Source organism: Ranitomeya variabilis, chromosome 6 (genome assembly GCF_051348905.1).
Source record: "Ranitomeya variabilis isolate aRanVar5 chromosome 6, aRanVar5.hap1, whole genome shotgun sequence".
Taxonomy (NCBI): Eukaryota; Metazoa; Chordata; class Amphibia; order Anura; family Dendrobatidae; genus Ranitomeya; species Ranitomeya variabilis.
In genome coordinates, this window is record NC_135237.1 from 494,357,661 (window position 1) to 494,375,639 (window position 17,979).

Below are 17,979 nucleotides of genomic sequence, written 5' to 3' on the forward strand. Positions count from 1 at the left end.
CACAAAAAAAACTTACCAGACACAATTTCCCACGATGCTAAAGCATCAGAGAGTAGGCTGACATCATTTTTAGTTGCTGCTCGAGCATCTCCTGCCCTGTACCTGTAGCTACGACATGTAGCAGATTATCATATCTTGTACAGTGGTGGTCAGTACCTGGGCCATCCCAGATCAGCTATTCCCAGCAGAGTCATTTTCCATCTCCAGAGTCATCGTCTCCTTTAGAGTGTAAGCCCTTATGGTCAGCAGGGTCCGCTCTCTCTCTCTCCTGTAAAGTGTAAGCTCTTATGATCAGCAGGTGGTTCCTCTCTCTCCTGTAGAGTGTAAGCTCTTATGGTCAGCAGGGTCCTCTCTCTCTCTCTCTCTCCTGTAGAGTGTAAGCCCTTATGGTCAGCAGGATCCTCTCTCCTGTAGAGTGTAAGCCCTTATGGTCAGCAGGGTCCTCTCTCTATCCTGTAGAGTGTAAGCTCTTATGGTCAGCAGGGTCCTCTCTCTCTCCTGTAGAGTGTAAGCTCTTATGGTCAGCAGGGTCCTCTCTCTCTCCTGTAGAGTGTAAGCACTTATCGTCAGCAGGGTCCTCTCTCTCTCCTGTATAGTGTAAGCTCTTATGGTCAGCAGGGTCCTCTCTCTCTCCTGTACAGTGTAAGCTCTTATGGTTAGCAGGGTCCTCTCTCTCTCTCCTGTAGAGTGTAAGCTCTTATGGTCAGTGGGGTCCTCTCTCCTGTACAGTGTAAGCTCTTATGATCAGTGGGGTCCTCTCTCTCTCTCTCTCCTGTAGAGTGTAAACTCTTATGGTCAGCAGGGTCCTCTCTCTCTCTCTCCTGTAGAGTTTAAGCACTTATGGTCAGCAGGGTCCTCCCTGTCTTCTGTAGAATGTAAGCTCTTATGGTCAGCAGGGTCCTCCCTGTCTTCTGTAGAATGTAAGCTCTTATGGTCAGCTGGGTCCTCTCTCTCCTGCAGAGTGTAAGCTCTTATGGTCAGCAGGGTCCTCTCTCTCCTACAGGGTGTAAGCTCTTATGGTCAGCAGGGTCCACTCTCTCTCCTGTAGAGTGTAAGCTCTTATCATCAGCATGGTCCTCTCTCTCTCTTTCTCTCTCCTGTAGAGTGTAAGCTCTTATGGTCAGCAGGGTCCTCTCTCTCTCCTGTAGAGTGTAGGCTTTTATGGTCAGCAGGGTCCTCTCTCTCTCCTGTAGAGTGTAGGCTTTTATGGTCAGCAGGGTCCTCTCTCTCTCCTGTGAAGTTTCAGCTCTTTTGATCAGTGGGGTCCTCTCTCTCTCCTGCAGAGTGTAAGCTCTTATGGTCAGCAGGGTCCTCTCTCTCTCCTGTACAGTGTAAGCTCTTATGGTCAGCAGGGTCCTCTCTCTCTCGAGTAGGGTGTAAGCTCTTATGGTCAGCAGGGTCCTCTCTCCCTCTCTCTCTCCTGTAGAATGTAAGCTCTTATGGTCAGCAGGGTCCTCTCTCTCTCTCTCTCTCCTGTAGAGTGTAAGCTCTTATGATCAGCAGGGTCCTCTCTCTCCTGCAGAGTGTAAATCCTTATGATCAGCAGGGTCCTCCCTCTCCTGTAAAGTGTAAGCTCTTATGATCAGCAGGGTTCTCTCTCTCTCTCTCTCCTGTAGAGTGTAAGCTCTTATGGTCAGCAGGGTCCTCTCTCTCCTGTAGAGTGTAAAGGCCCCGTCTCACATAGCGAGATCGCTAGCGAGATCGCTGCTGAGTCACAAGTTTTGTGACGCAACAGCGACCTCCATAGCGATCTCGCTATGTGTGACACGTACCAGCGATCAGGCCCCTGCTGCGAGATCGCTGGTCGTGTCGGAATGGCCTGGACCTTTTTTTGGTCGTTGAGGCCCCGCTGACATTGCTGAATCGGTGTGTGTGACACCGATCCAGCGATGTCTTCACTGGTAACCAGGGTAAACATCGGGTTACTAAGTGCAGGGCCGCGCTTAGTAACCCGATGTTTACCCTGGTTACCAGCGTAAATGTAAAAAAAAACAAACAGTACATACTCGCCTTCTGATGTCCGTCAGGTCCCTTGCCGTCTGCTTCCTGCTCTCACTGACTGCCGGCCGTACAGTGAGAAGTGAGAGCACAGCAGTGACGTCACCGCTGCGCTCTGCTCTCAGTGTACGGCGGCTCAGTCAGAGAGCAGGAAGCAGACGGCAAGGGACCTGGACACCGAAAGGCGAGTATGTACTGTTTGTTTTTTTGGGTAACCAGGGTAAACATCGGGTTTCTAAGCGCGGCCCTGCGCTTAGTAACCCGATGTTTACCCTGGTTACCCGGGTGCTGCAGGGGGACTTCGGCATCGTTGAAGACAGTTTCAACGATGCCGAAGTCGTTCCCCTGATCGTTGGTCGCTGGGGAGAGCGGTCTGTGTGACAGCTCCCCAGCGACCACACAGCGACTTACCAACGATCACGGCCAGGTCATATCGCTGGTCGTGATCGTTGGTAAATCGCTTAGTGAGACGGGGCCTTAAGCTCTTATGGTCAGCAGGGTCCTCTCTCTCCTGTAGAGTGTAAGCTCTTATGGTCAGCAGGGTCCTCTCTCTCCTGTAGAGTGTAAGCTCTTATGGTCAGCAGGGTCCTCTCTCTCCTGTAGAGTGTAAGCTCTTATGATCAGCAGGGTCCTCTCTCCTGTAGAGTGTAAGCTCTTAGGATCAGTGGGGTCCTCTCTCCTGTAGAGTGTAAGCTCTTATGATCAGCAGGGTCCTCTCTCCTGTAGAGTGTAAGCTCTTATGATCAGTGGGGTCCTCTCTCCTGTAGAGTGTTTGCTCTTATGATCAGTGGGGTCCTCTCTCTCTCCAGTATAGTGTAAGCTCTTATGATCAGCAGAGTCCAGATAGAAAAGCATTGAGATAGTTTAAGGTCTCCTTAATGAATCATAATGGATTTCTGCTTTATCTGCATTTTTCAGTACATCGTCAGTGACCACACTCTGAATTATCACAGACACCACAAATCTATATCATCCACGTTCAACATGATCTGTGCATATTGTATAAGGTAGAGTCACCCATTGATTAATTTATCTCTAAAGATGAAAAATATTGCAGAATGTGCAAAATCACTGCTATACTAATTGTATGTGACATTTTCTTATTATTTTCCAGAGCTGATCTCCCTTCCCATAATGTTAATGCATAACATATAAAATGAAATAGAAACATGGTTCTATATGGAAAATTACAGAACTATCTTATATCGTTGATACATAGGCATGCTTATTGCCCGTGCAGAACACTATTAACTCCAATTAGCAGAAAAAAAGCATTTCTTAAAAAATGTATCAACAATAGGGCGATAAACAGCATACGCATTCCACCCATAACAAGATAGAAAGTCCTGCAGGGAACAATGCAATATAATTGTCTATTGAAAGAACAGAATAGGCTCTGCTTAGCAACACTGCTGCAAACCAAAAATGCCGGGACCTAATAGTTCCAGCATAAATGATAAAATGTGCAGTCTATTATTAGTGATGACTGGCGATCGCTTCGTAGGTTACTGCCCAACCATTGTGTGACTGCAAATATGAGACTGGGAAGCTTCTGTTACTCAGAGATAAGTTCACTAATTACAAATTGATCCCTATTTCTGAGATTAATTATATCTATATCGGTTTATTCATTAGGGCGGCCGGGTAATTATTTATAAGAAAAGCAAGATTAATGGAGATACGTAAAAAAATAACAATATATTATCAATGTTAGCCAGAATAGAAAATCAGTAATAAGAAAGTAAATCCTCTTACATTGTGTGGGGTTTATAGGATTGAAAATAATTGAGTGTTACATATGTAGCATTCAGAAAGCGATAACGTTAATATTTACAACCTTATATTCAGCAAAAAAATAGCGATCAGGTATGCAGCCATATCCAACTTGCCTACCCCCAACACCCAACACCCACCCAATCCACCACAAAAGAAGGTGAATAGTATTGGTAGATACAGGAGAGAAGGTTGTTCATCATGGAGCCGGTATAGCAGGACAAAATAATCTAAAACATCACATTTTTTGAGATAAACATTAAAATGTGGGAAAAAATAAAATTATACCAGTAGGTGTCCAGATGTCCGGTCTACGCGTTTCAAGCAAAAACACTCTAGGCAGTCATGGCTAAAAGTGTTTTTGCTTTAAACACGTAGACCAGACGTCTGGACATCTACTGCTATGATTTTAATTTTTTCCAGCTTTTAATGTTTATCCTAATAAATGTGAAGTTTTAGATCTTGTTGTCCTGATATATAGGTTGCTGAATGAACAACCTTCTCTCTTGCATATTCAACCCAAGAGCCGGTCTGGAGCTATCAGTGCACTGCCCTCTATCTGGCGTTACTCCTTCAATGGAGAGCTGATGATTTTTCCTTTATTCCCCTTCCTTGCATTTTGGTGAGTATGGGTAGACACAGCTCACCCCCGCTTGATGGCCTGCAGGTGATGAGTTGTGGTGCCTATAGAAAGCTGGTGAAGCTCCAGATGTTCTTGCCAAAGTCCAATGGCAGCTCGAAGTCCAGCACACGTTGGTTTAAAATCCAATAACCTTTGTTGTAAATTTATGAAAATATAGAAAGTAAGAATAGTTTTTCTGATGTGTTTCGAGAGTCATCAACTTGAAACGCATCAGAAAACTCATTTACACCTTACATATTTAAATGTATTTACAATTAAGATAACTGGATTTTATACCTCATTGTGCTAGACTTCAAACTATGACAAAAGAAGACTTCACATAAATGGACAAAGGAGATGGGGTTCTGTTCCAGATTTGTATTGGTGTCCAGGAACTTCAAGCTACACCTTTGTATAGGAGTAAGTAGGAGCTTGGACAATGGTTCTTGGTGCCTTAGGTAGTGAATTTAGTGAATCGACATTTTATTCTAGGTCTCTTATGTTCAGCATGATACACATGTCCCTCTTCCCTTTACTCTTGGCTTAACATACGCAGAGAGGAGTGGTGTGAAATTAGAAACAATAATATAGAAAAAAAACAGCTCACCCTCTCAGCACGGAGGGCGCCATTCCTGCCTGGTATGGCACAATGAAGATCTAAGAAAGAAAGTCATCCAGCCATGTTCCAAATAGAAACGTAAGCTTCATGCTAACGTATTAAAAAGATAAGAACTTTTCACATGTATCCCTATGCAGAATTTCCTTTTCCTTTGCCTATGTGTTTCAGCCTTTAACTCAGTCTTTATTCAAGGATAATGAATAGTATCCATGAAATTACCATTCTTGAAATAAATATGATTGTGTGAGATCTTGATTGCAGATGATGATGCTGTATGTGTGTGGCCATTGCCTAATTCAGTCAGTACCCCATTTTCATCACCATGGGGGTCCCAACTGTCTTCTATTAATTACCACATTATCACTTATCTTAGGTGGTGATAACTTAATGGAAATAACCCTATAGAGTTAGAAAGGAAAAATAAATAGTTACATACACATACTCTATGTGGTCGGATCGTGCAGTCATAGTAAGTGCCACCTGTTCCTAACATTTTGATATCCTGCTCAATGAAAGAGGTAAGGGACAATGGTAAGGGAAATAAGCCCCTTGCTGAGGGGGTGGGATGGAGAGCAAGGAGCCTGTTTCATGAAGAGGTGCATGCTTCCATGTGAGCCCACCACCGCTCATGAATTCGATGAGCAGGGGTTGCCCAGCCACCCAATTTGGGAGAGCGGGGCGAAAATACTAAAAGTCTCAACATCTTTGTGCAGTCTGGGGATCTTATAAAGATTTTTTACATCAGTTTTCTGGTGTAAAAGTTTTGATGAATCTGAACCATTGTCTCTGGTGGATCAGACTACATAGGGTGTATATACGGTTTGTTTGTTTTTTTATTTATTCATGTTGGTAAATAAAATTGGCAGCAATTTTTTATTGGTGATGTACTATAGCTGAATTTTCCATAAAAAAATAAAAAAGCTAGGAACTCCATAAAGTTGGTAACTTTACTTAAATTCCATTAAAAGGTTGCCATAGCAAGGCAGAAGTAAATGTTGACACGTTTCGACTAAACAATCTTAATTTTAATCGTTATGATTAAGACTGTTTTGTCATAATGCGTCAACATTTACTTCTGCCTTGCTATGGCAACCTTTTAATGGAATTTAAGTAAAGTTACCAACTTTATGGAGTTCCTAGCTTTTTTGTTTTTTATGGACTGTTTGCCTGTTTTGACTGACGGGATTGCTGGAACTCTGTGTTTTAATATGCAGTAGTGGAGACATCGTTTTGGTGAGAGGATTTTTTTTCCTTCCATGCATACAGATGAATTTACCTGTATATTTAGGGTTAATCTGGAAGTAAATGAGAGTTTCATCATGTCTGGTAGGATTACTGGAGCAGCAGCTACAGGGAGAATATGAAGTTATATTGTACCTGCAGCCACTCACTTCCAGTCATCAGGGTGCTGCAAGGAGTGGCTACAGTAATCACTCTCACACACACACACTGTCAATCAATGTGCTGAAAAAGATTACAGCATCTCTCTGAAATATGTTTTACCATTACCAGGTAAATAACATTTTTGGAGACAGTTTCCATTGAAAAAACAAATGACAAGAAAATCAATCCTTTAGTTTTTTAGCAGAAAAAATTAAGTTGTCCATTAAATTCATGGGTTAGGTTTATGTAACTTCACATTTACGAAAAAAGCAGCACTGTGATTGGTTGCCATTCGTTTCGGTTTGACAGATACTACACAGCAATCAATATTGCAATTGTAAGTAGAAAATGGAAAATATCTTGTAAATGAATGTTGTGATATTGTCTCCTGCTAATGATAGGAAGCTGTGCACCTATTTCATTTCCCCAATAGATCTATTCAAATATAATTTCACTGAGGGCTGTAATCATAAGATCATCCTAAATACTGCATGTAGCTTTAACCCCTTCCCGACCTTTGACGCATACGCTGCGTCATGAAAGTCTGTGCCAATCCGACCTATGACGCAGCGTATGCGTCATGGAATGATCGCGTCCCTGCAGATCGGGTGAAGGGGTTAACTCCCATTTTACCCGATCTGCAGAGACAGGGGGAGTGGTGCTTCAGCCCAGGGGGGGTGGCTTCACCCCCCCGTGGCTACGATCGCTCTGATTGGCTGTTGAAAGTGAAACAGCCAATCAGAGCGATTTGTAATATTTCACCTAAAAAAATGGTGAAATATTACAATCCAGCCATGGCCGATGCTGCAATATCATCGGCCATGGCTGGAAATACTTAAGTGACCCCCCCCCACACCCACCGATCGCCCCCCCAGTCCTCCGTTATGGGGTCCGGTCCCCTCCGTCCGCCTGCCGGCTCCCCCGTCCTCCTGTCCGCTCCCTCGTTTCAATTCACCCCCCCTGTGGTCCGATCACCCCCCCTGTGCTCCAATCCACCCCCCCCCACCCCTTCATACTTACCGATCCTCCTGGTGTCCGTACGTCTCCTCGCTGGGCGCCGCCATCTTCCAATATGGCGGGCGCATGCTCAGTGCGCCCGCCGAATCTGCCAGCCGGCAGATTCCTTACAAGTACATTTTGATCGCTGTGGTAGGTTCTATCACAGCGATCAAAATAAAAAAAATAATAAATACCCCCCCCCTTTATCACCCCCATAGGTAGGGAGAATAATAAAATAAAGACATTTTTTTTTTTTTTTTTTTTTTTTTTGTTTTCCACTAGGGTTAGGGTTAGAACTAGGGTTAGGGTTAGAACTAGGGGTAGGGTTAGGGGTAGGGTTAGGGTTACGGGTAGGGTTAGGGGTAGGGTTAGGGTTATGGCATGTGCGGATTTGGCTGCGGATCCGCAGCGGATTGGCCGCGGATCCGCAGCGGATTTGGCTGCGGATCCGCAGCGGATTGGCCGCTGCGAATTCGTTGCAGTTTTCCATCAGGTTTACAGTACCATGTACACCTATGGAAAACCAAATCCGCTGTGCCCAGGGTGCGGAAAATTCCGTGCAGAAACGCTGCGTTGTATTTTCTGCAGCATGTCAATTCTTTGTGCGGATTCCGCAGCGTTTTACACCTGTTCCTCAATAGGAATCCGCAGGTGAAATCCGCACAAAAAAACACTGGAAATCTGCTGTAAATCTGCAGGTAAAACGCAGTGCCTTTTACCTGCGGATTTTTCAAAAATCATGCGGAAAAATCTCACACGAATCCGCAACGTGGGCACATAGCCTTAGGGTTAGGGTTGGAATTAGAGTTAGGGTACCGTCTCACAGTGGCACTTTGATCGCTACGACGGTACGATCCGTGATGTTCCAGCGATATCCATACGATATCGCTGTGTCTGACACGCAGCAGCGATCAGGGACCCTGCTGAGAATCGTACGTCGTAGCAGATCGTTTGGAACTTTCTTTCGTCGCTGGATCTCCCGCTGTCATCGCTGGATCGTTGTGACAGCGATCCAGCGATGCGTTCGCTTGTAACCAGGGTAAACATCGGGTTACTAAGCGCGGGGCCGCGCTTAGTAACCCGATGTTTACCGTGGTTACCAGCGTAAAAGTAAAAAAAATAAAACCGTACATACTCACATTTCGGTGTCCTTCAGGTCCCTTGCCGTCTGCTTCCCGCTCTGACTGTCTGCCGGCCGGAAAGTGAGAGCACAGCAGTGACGTCACCGCTGCGCTCTGCTCTCACTGTACGGCAGCACTCAGTCAGAGCGGGAAGCAGACGGCAAGGGACCTGAAGGACACCGAAATATGAGTATGTACGGTTTTTTTTTTTTACTTTTACGCTGGTAACCACGGTAAACATCGGGTTACTAAGCGCGGCTCTGCGCTTAGTAACCCGATGTTTACCCTGGTTACCCGGGACCTTGGCATCGTTGGTCGCTGGAGAGCGGTCTGTGTGACAGCTCCCCAGCGACCACACAACGACTTTCCAACGATCACGGCCAGGTCGTATCGCTGGTCGTGAACGTTGGTAAATCGTTATGTGAGACGGTACCCTTACGGTTGGAATTAGGGCTAGGGTTGGAAATAGGGTTAAGATTAGGCTTGTGGTTAGGGTTAAGGATAGGGTTAGGGTTGTGTTGGGGTTACAGTTGTGGGTAGGGTTGGGATTAGGGTTAGGATTAGGGTTAGGGTTGGATTTAGGGTTACGGGTGTGTTGGGGTTAGGGTTGTGGTTAGGGGTGTGTTGGGGTTAGGGTTGTGATTAGGGTTATGGCTACAGTTGGGATTAGGGTTAGGGGTGTGTTGGGGTTAGTGTTGAAGTTAGAATTGAGGGGTTTCCACTGTTTAGGCACATCAGGGGTCTCCAAACGCAACATGGCGCCACCATTGATTCCAGCCAATCTTGCGTTCAAAAAGTCAAATGGTGCGCCCTCCCTTCCAAGCCCCGATGTGCGCCCAAACAGTGGTTTACCCCCACATATGGGATACCAGCGTACTCAGGACAAACTGGGCAACAACTATTGGGGTCCAATTTCTCCTGTTACCCTTGCAAAAATAAAAATTTACTTGCTAAAACATAATTTTTGAGGAAAGAACAATTATTTTTTATTTTCATGGCTCTACGTTATAAACTTATGTGAAGCACTTGGGGGTTGAAAGTGCTCACCACACATCTAGATAAGATCCTTTTGGGGTCTAGTTTCCAAAATGGGGTCACTTGTGGGGTGTTTCTACTGTTTAGGCACATCAGGGGCTCTGCAAATGCAACGTGACGCCCGCAGACCATTCCATCAAAGTCTGCATTTCAAACGGCACTACTTCCCTTCCAAGCCCTGACGTGCGCCCAAACAGTGGTTTACCCCCACATATGGGGTACCAGCATACTCACAACAAACTGGGCAACAAATATTGGGGTCCAATTTCTCCTGCTACCCTTGTGAAAAAAAAATTGCTTGCTAAAACATCTTTTTTGGAGGACAGAAAAATGATTTTTAATTTTCACGGCTCTGCGTTGTAAACTTCTGTGAAGCACTTGGGGGTTGAACGTGCTCACCACACATCTAGATAAGTTCCTTGGGGGGTCTAGTTTCCAAAATGGGGTCACTTGTGGGGGGTTTCTACTGTTTAGGCACATCAGGGGCTCTGCAAACGTAACATGATTCCCGCGACCATTCCATCAAAGACTGCATTCCAAATCGTCACTACTTCCCTTCCGAGCCCCGGCATGTGCCCAAACAGTGGTTTACCCCCACATATGGGGTATCAGCGTACTCAGGAGAAACTGGACAACAACTTTTGGGGTCCAATTTCTCCTGTTACCCTTGGGAAAATAAAAAATTGTGGGTTAAAAAATCATTTTTGAGGAAAGAAAAATAATTTTTTATTTTCATGGCTCTGCGTTATAAACTTCTGTGAAGCACTTGGGGGTTCAAAGTGCTCACCACACATCTAGATTAGTTCCTTGGGAGGTCTAGTTTCCAAAATGGGGTCACTTGTGCAGGAGCTCCAATGTTTAGGCACACAGGGGCTCTCCAAACGCGACATGGTGTCCGCTAATGATTGAAGCTAATTTTCCATTCAAAAAGCCAAATGGCGTGCCTTCCCTTCCGAGCCCTGCCGTGCGCCCAAACAGTGGTTTACCCCCACATATGGGGTATCATCGTACTCAGGACAAACTGGACAACAACATTTGGGGTCCAATTTCTCCTATTATCCTTGGGAAAATAAAAAACTCCGGGCTAAAAATCATTTTTGAGGAAAGAAAAATAATTTTTTTATTTTCATGGCTCTGCGTTATAAACTTCTGTGAAGCACCTGGGGGTTTTAAGTGCTCACTATGCATCTAGATTAGTTTCTTGGGGGGCCCCCTGACGAAGGCAGACGCCGTAACGCGCGTCGGGGTCAGGCACATCCCTGGACATATCCACCATATAGCAGGTAATACTCATGGCCGCGGTTGCTTTATTATAGTAGCACTCTATCTGATTTTGGCACTTGCCACTATGCTGCTTTCTATCTATTTGGCTTTTGGATTCTTTTGACCTTCATTTTGCTTACTTATAAGCATCGGTCACTATTGACCTTACACTCATCTTTCGGGTTACTTCAGCCAGTCTATTATTGTTTACATACATTTTTGCATATGCACTTTATGATATATTTATATTGCCATCTGGATCCCCATGCTGCTATATGGTCCCCTTTTTATGATGTATTAACCTGTATATTTACCATCACACATTGTTAGTTATTATTATTTTCATTATTTATATGTCCCTGGTTTTGTGTCTCTTTGGTAGTCCCCCACCGACTTATTGTTTATTCACAAATAAATATTGTTATTTCATATTTTTGGACCTTTTTGTCTGGGTTTCCTTTGTTTTGTTATAAACTTCTGTGAAGCACCTGGGGGTTTTAAGTGCTCACTATGCATCTAGATTAGTTTCTTGGGGGGTCTAGTTTCCAAAATGGGGTCAATTGTAGGGGAGCTCCAATGTTTAGGCACACAGGGGCTCTCCAAACGCGACATGGTGTCCACTAACGATTGGAGCTAATTTTCCATTCAAAAAGTCAAATGGCACGCCTCCCCTTCCGAGCCCTGCCGTGCACCCAAACAATGGTTTACCCCCACATATGAGGTATCGGCGTACTCAGGAGAAATTGCCCAACAAATTTTAGGATCCATTTTATCCTGTTGCCCATGTGAAAATAAAAAAATTGAGGCTAAAAGAAATTTTGTGTGAAAAAAAAGTACTTTTTCATTTTTACGGATCAATTTGTGAAGCACCTGAGGGTTTAAAGTGCTCACTATGCATCTAGATAAGTTCCTTGGGGGGTCTAGTTTCCAAAATGGGGTCACTTGTGGGGGAGCTCCAATGTTTAGGCACACAGGGCCTCTCCAAACCTGACATGGTGTATAACTTCCTAGCAAAATAAAAATTTGTTTCCAAAATTGTGCTGATGTAAAGTAGACATGTGGGAAATGTTATTTATTAACTATTTTGTGTCACATAACTCTCTGGTTTAACAGAATAAAAATTCAAAATGTGAAAATTGCAAAATTTTCAAATTTTTCGCCAAATTTCCATTTTTTTCACAAATAAACTCAGAAATTATCGACCTAAATTTACCACTAACATGAAGCCCAATATGTCACGAAAAAACAATCTCAGAACCGCAAGGATCCGTTGAAGCGTTCCTGAGTTATTACCTCATAAAGGGACACTGGTCAGAATTGCAAAAAATGGCAAGGTCATTAAGGCCAAAATAGGCTGGGTCATGAAGGGGTTAATAAATCCAAAACTTTATTTATCAGGAAGCAACAGGAGAAAAGTGCATATTATAAATCAAAATTACTACATAGCACCCGTGTATTCCTCTGTAGAAAGGGGTTCCTGTAAGTATGTATGTAAAATGAAAACAGTTCTTGTCTTAAATATGATGAATAATACCTAAAATGTCCTTCATACATTTTTGTATTTAATCACTTTTAACCCCTAGCATTTTGTAATATGTTTTATTTTAAAATACCTTACTACCTCCCTGTCCTGCTATTCCCTATATGTTTTTATTACTTTACTTCCTGAGGAGAACTCAAAGGATATGTCATCAGGAGGATGAATCAGTAGTCACTTTTACCTTAAATCATCTTGCCTGGAAGAGGACTTTATCTGGGAGGAGCTCTAGGATCACTTACTGTACCTTACAGCTTCTTTCATTACAACCCTATGATGTCATCCATAATTAATAGCGCTGAGAGACTGCCGTGGGAGAGGCGAGTGCAATGCTGGCACACTTCTGTCACTGCCAACCTGCAGCTTGTTTCCCTGACAGGGGATGGTGATAGAAGCAGGGTGAGTGACACCAATGCCACGCCACAGCTTCTATCATCACCTTGAAACAAATCATTATCAGGGGGAGGTGATAGAAGCAGGGTGAGTGACACCAATGCCACCCCACAGCTTCTATCATCACCTTGAAAGAAATCATTATCAGGGGGAGATGACAGAAACCAGGTGAGTGACAGCAGGACCACATCACAACTTTTATCATTGCCCTGAATTGAATCGTCATCAAGCAGCGAAACCATTGTCACTCACCCTTCTTGTATCACTACCGCCTAATGACATTCTGTTTCAGAGAAACAAGCTGCAGGCCGGGAGTGACAAAAAAATGTGTCAGTGTTGCCGTTACCTTACCACAGCATCTATCACCCCTTGGTTTTTTTCTTAAAATGAATCCTACTCCCAACATAGGGAGTTTATGTGACTTCAATTTCAATACAGCACAAGGTTAGTGCTCACGCTCATGTACGTACAAGTGCTATCTGTTTTTTCATGGACAGCACTCATACCTATGACAGTTTATGGGGCTATTCACATGTCTGTGTTTTTTGTAGACCAAGTGGTCTGTGCAAAATCACGTAGACACTTCTGATATTGATCTGAGTGTCGGATCAAACTCGCCCATCAAAGTCTATGGGTCCGTGAAAATAATCAGAAAGCATTTGGATGCCATCCGAGTTCTGTCTGTTTTTAGAGACAGGGAGAGAAAGGTAGGAAAAAAATTGTTTTCTCAATTAAAAAACCTGATGACACTCTGATGAAAATCACTGATGAAACATGAGGCCTTAGTAAGAGAGGTTAAGTACTGCACTTCTTTACTTTCAGTATGGCCACGTTCACACGTTCAGTATTTGGTCAGTATTTTACATCAGTATTTGTAAAAGCAGGAGTGGAACAATTAGAGGAAAAGTATAATAGAAACACGTCACCACTTCTGTATTTATCACCCACTCCTGGTTTTGGCTTACAAATACTGATGTAAAATACTGACAAAGTACTGAACGTGTGAAGATGGCCTAATAATGATCACAGATCAGCTGTGTCCACAAGACTCAAAGACCACAAATAAGTTATGAGACTCTCAGTCTATTGAATAGAATAAAACATAACATAAAAGTTTCAATATTTCATATGTTACACATTTGCAGAAGACAACTCCATACGCAGCTGTGTTTGGAAAACTAGAGATGAGTGAATATTTTGACATTTGAATTTTCCAGCTTCACCAAATTTTTCTGAAAAATTTGATTTGCGATGAATCGCAGGTACTCATGGTGCCCTGAAAAAACATGTCTAACATTCTGAAGTCTTCTCAGACCATAACAACCAATTTCAAACTGTTTAATGGAAACACAGCCTTAGTAATATCAAAGTGATTTTTACATATACAGAAATGGTTGTGGGTAAATGGATGGTGACCATTTTTGACTGCTGTGCTGTGACACACTGATGTTTATTCAGTATATATGAATTTTTCTCCAAATTTCTATTGCTAAGCTTTGAGCCAAGCTATCCTCTCACAATCCAGATTCACTACAAAATGGCTGCTGCATTCCCTGCCTCTTCTTTTCTACAGGCTCGGAATATTATGTTGTTTGGTTTCTACTCGGTATTCTCTTTTTTTTTAAAGAAGGAAGAAAAAGTGCAGCATTCAGACCATTTCTTTGTGTTTTAGAAGACCGAAACCAAATTTAAACCAAATGAACCACAGAATAATCAATGTTAATCTGCTTCTGCTTGCATCAACTAGCAAACTGGCCTGCTTTGAGCATGAATTCCATTTTTTGTTCCTTAAATGGAACAGACAAACAGAAATCCCAACTGCACGTGTGATCTGTGCCTAATTGGGCCTCCATGGTAGGTTCGTATTCTAAAATGGGCTGTCATTCAGAAATGTTTTTGTTATACACGGAAATTATTCTGAATTATGCAAACTATCAAGTGCTTTCATGATTCCTTTCAGCCCTATGATCCAAGGGGAATATTGAATAGGTGCAATTCATTAAATTGACCTAATTTTATGGATATTTATGTAAAACATTTATTGTATGTAAACTTTGCAGGAAACTATCAGACGTGCCGTGCTAAATAATGCATGCACCGGTGATAAAAGAATTCCTCTGTATTCAATATGACGAGTGCCATAAATCTGAGCCCACAGTCCATCTGTTAGTGCAAATGAGGCAACACTACAGTAAGTATGAAATTGTTGAAGCATAGAGTAATTTTAAAAGGTCAATGCAATTCCGACAGTGAAATAATCACGCAGTTAGCACTTCACTTATCGTCAGCAAACTGTCATTTGAGCTACAACAGCAATCAAAGCTTATCAGCAAAAATATTTTGAGCTGGTTTGTGCAGTTCTTTTCTGTTCTGTTGAAAATGATTTACATTTACATAATAGACTTTTACATTCTATTATGTTTCAGAAGTATTGTAAAGGTTTGGAGGAGTTTAGAGCTTTCTTTTTATTTTGTCCACTATAGACTACTTTTACCAGTTTATTCAGCTTAAAGCGATTTTTTTCGGGTCTCCCATATTTAAGGACAGGAATAGAGTAGAAGATGCTATGTTTTAGGACCTATACGTTTTTATAAGTTGATTTAGCTATGTCATGTAAAAAGTTCTTTAGATGCTTAAAAGACTTAAGACTATGAGTCCTGATGGGCCCCAGCTGTTGTGAATTTGGATTCTGGGCTCCCCCGGTGGCCGCTTGTGGAATTGGACTTGTCATCCTCTTTCCTGTTTCACCTGGTTCCATCAGTAGTGGGTGTCGCTATTTAAGCTCATTTCTCTGGTGGTTTCTTGCCGGTCAACAATGTTATCTGATGCCTCTCAGTGCTTGTTCCTGCTTCTAGACAACTACTAGATAAGTTGGACTTTTGTCCATGTTTTGTTTTGCCTATTTGTTCCAGTTCACAGCTGAAGTTTTGTTACTGTGTCTGGAAAGCTCTCGTTGATCAGGGATTGCTACTCTGGCGTTATGAGTTAATGCCAGAGTTTAAGGTAATCTCTGGATGGTGTTTTGTTAGTGTTTTTCTGCTGACCATGAAAGTATACTATCTGTCTTCTGCTATCTAGTAAGCGGACCTCAAATTTGCTAAGACTATTTTCCTGCTGCGTTTGTAGTTTCATCTGAACTCACCGTCATTATATGTGGGGGGCTACTGTCTTCTTTGGAATATTTCTCTAGAGGTGAGCCAGGTCTTATATTTCCCTCTGCTAGCTATTTAGGTCTTAGGCCAGAGCTGGGCATCTAGCGATAAATAGGAAATGCTACCTGGCTATTTCTAGTTGCGCGGCAGGCTTAGTTCATGGTCAGTATAGTTCCATCTTCCGAGAGCTTGTCCCTCTATAGGCTTGCTATGATCTCTGCCTGCAGAGATCATGACAGTTTGACCGGCCAATAAAGTGTTAAAGACCCAGGTTGAGAAAGGAGAGTTATAAGAAGTCTGCTGGAATTTTTTTTTTTTTTTTCTCCTCCAGTCTGCCTTGCTGCAGTCTTTTTTCTCTCTCTCCTCCTAATCTCTGTATGCTCTGTGTGCACCTGACAATAATGGATCTCCAGAGTGTAACTGCGGGTTTGAATAATCTCATCACGAAAGTACAAAATTTACAAGATTTTGTGGTACATGCTCCGGTATCTGAGCCGAGAATTCCTTTGCCGGAGTTCTTCACAGGGAATAGAGCTAGCTTCCAGAATTTCCGAAATAATTGTAAGCTTTATTTGTCCCTGAAGTCTCGTTCAGCTGGAGACCCTGCTCAGCAGGTTAGGATTGTGATTTCCTTGCTCAGGGGTGACCCTCAAGATTGGGCCTTCTCATTGCCAGCAGGGGATCCTGCGTTACGCGATGTGGATGCGTTTTTTCTGGCCTTGGGCTTGCTTTATGAGGAACCTCATTTGGAACTTCAGGCAGAAAAAACTTTGATGGCACTATCTCAGGGGCAAGACGAAGCTGAAGTTTTCTGCCAAAAATTCCGTAAATGGTCTGTGCTTACTCAGTGGAATGAGTGCGCTTTGGCGGCAACTTTCAGAGAAGGTCTCTCTGATGCCGTTAAGGATGTTATGGTGGGGTTCCCTTTGCCTGCAGGTCTGAATGAGTCCATGACAATGGCTATTCAGATTGATAGGCGTCTGCGGGAGCGCAAACCGGTGCACCATCTGGCGGTGTCTATGGAAAAGACGCCAGAGAGTATGCAGTGTGATAGAATTCTGTCCAGGAGCGAGCGACAGAATTTTAGACGGAAGAATGGATTGTGTTTCTATTGTGGGGATTCTACTCATGTTATATCAGCATGCTCTAGGCGTACAAAGAAGCTTGATAAGTCTGTTTCCATTGGCACCATTCAGTCTAAGTTTATTTTGTCTGTAACCCTGATTTGCTCTTTGTCATCCATTGCCACGGACGCCTATGTTGACTCTGGCGCCGCTCTGAGTCTTATGGATTGGTCCTTTGCCAATCGTTGTGGTTTTAATTTAGAGCCTTTGGAGACTCTTATTCCTCTGAAGGGGATTGACTCCACCCCATTGGCTAATAATAAACCACAATACTGGACACAAGTAACCATGCGTATCAATCCGGATCACCAGGAGATTATTCGTTTCCTGGTGCTGTATAATTTACATGACGATTTGGTACTGGGATTGCCATGGTTGCAGTCTCACAACCCAGTCTTGGACTGGAGAGCAATGTCTGTGTTGAGCTGGGGATGTAAGGGTATTCATGGGGACGTACCTTTGGTTTCTATTTCGTCGTCCATTCCCTCTGAAGTCCCTGAGTTCCTCTCTGATTATCAAGACGTCTTTGACGAACCCAAGCTTGGGTCGTTACCTCCGCACCGTGAGTGCGATTGTGCCATAGATTTGATACCGGGTTGTAAATATCCAAAGGGTCGTTTGTTTAATTTGTCTGTGCCGGAACATGCTGCTATGCGGGAATATATAAAGGAGTCTTTGGAAAAGGGACATATTCGTCCATCTTCTTCTCCCTTGGGAGCTGGGTTTTTCTTTGTCTCAAAAAAAGACGGCTCTTTGAGACCATGTATTGATTATCGGCTTCTGAATAAGATCACTGTTAAGTATCAATACCCATTGCCATTGCTTACTGATTTGTTTGCTCGTATAGAGGGTGCTAAGTGGTTCTCTAAAATTGATCTTCGTGGGGCGTATAATTTGGTGCGGATCAGGCAGGGGGATGAGTGGAAGACCGCATTTAATACGCCCGAGGGCCACTTTGAG

At 43.3% G+C, this 17,979-nt stretch overlaps 1 protein-coding gene across 5 annotated transcripts in view; it reads left to right on the top strand.

Moving 5' to 3' along the window:
• The window catches only part of RALYL (RALY RNA binding protein like), an 869,832-nt gene that overhangs the window by 657,007 nt on the left and 194,846 nt on the right, over nt 1–17,979 (top strand). The window contains exon 1 of one of the 5 annotated variants that reach the window (XM_077270745.1): nt 14,904–14,934. The exons of the other annotated variants lie outside the window; for them this stretch is intronic. Within the exon in view, the coding sequence (XP_077126860.1) occupies nt 14,919–14,934 (16 nt within the window). The 5' untranslated portion in view covers nt 14,904–14,918. Of the gene's footprint in view, nt 1–14,903; nt 14,935–17,979 lie in introns of those variants that run through there. 5 annotated transcript variants of the gene reach the window in all.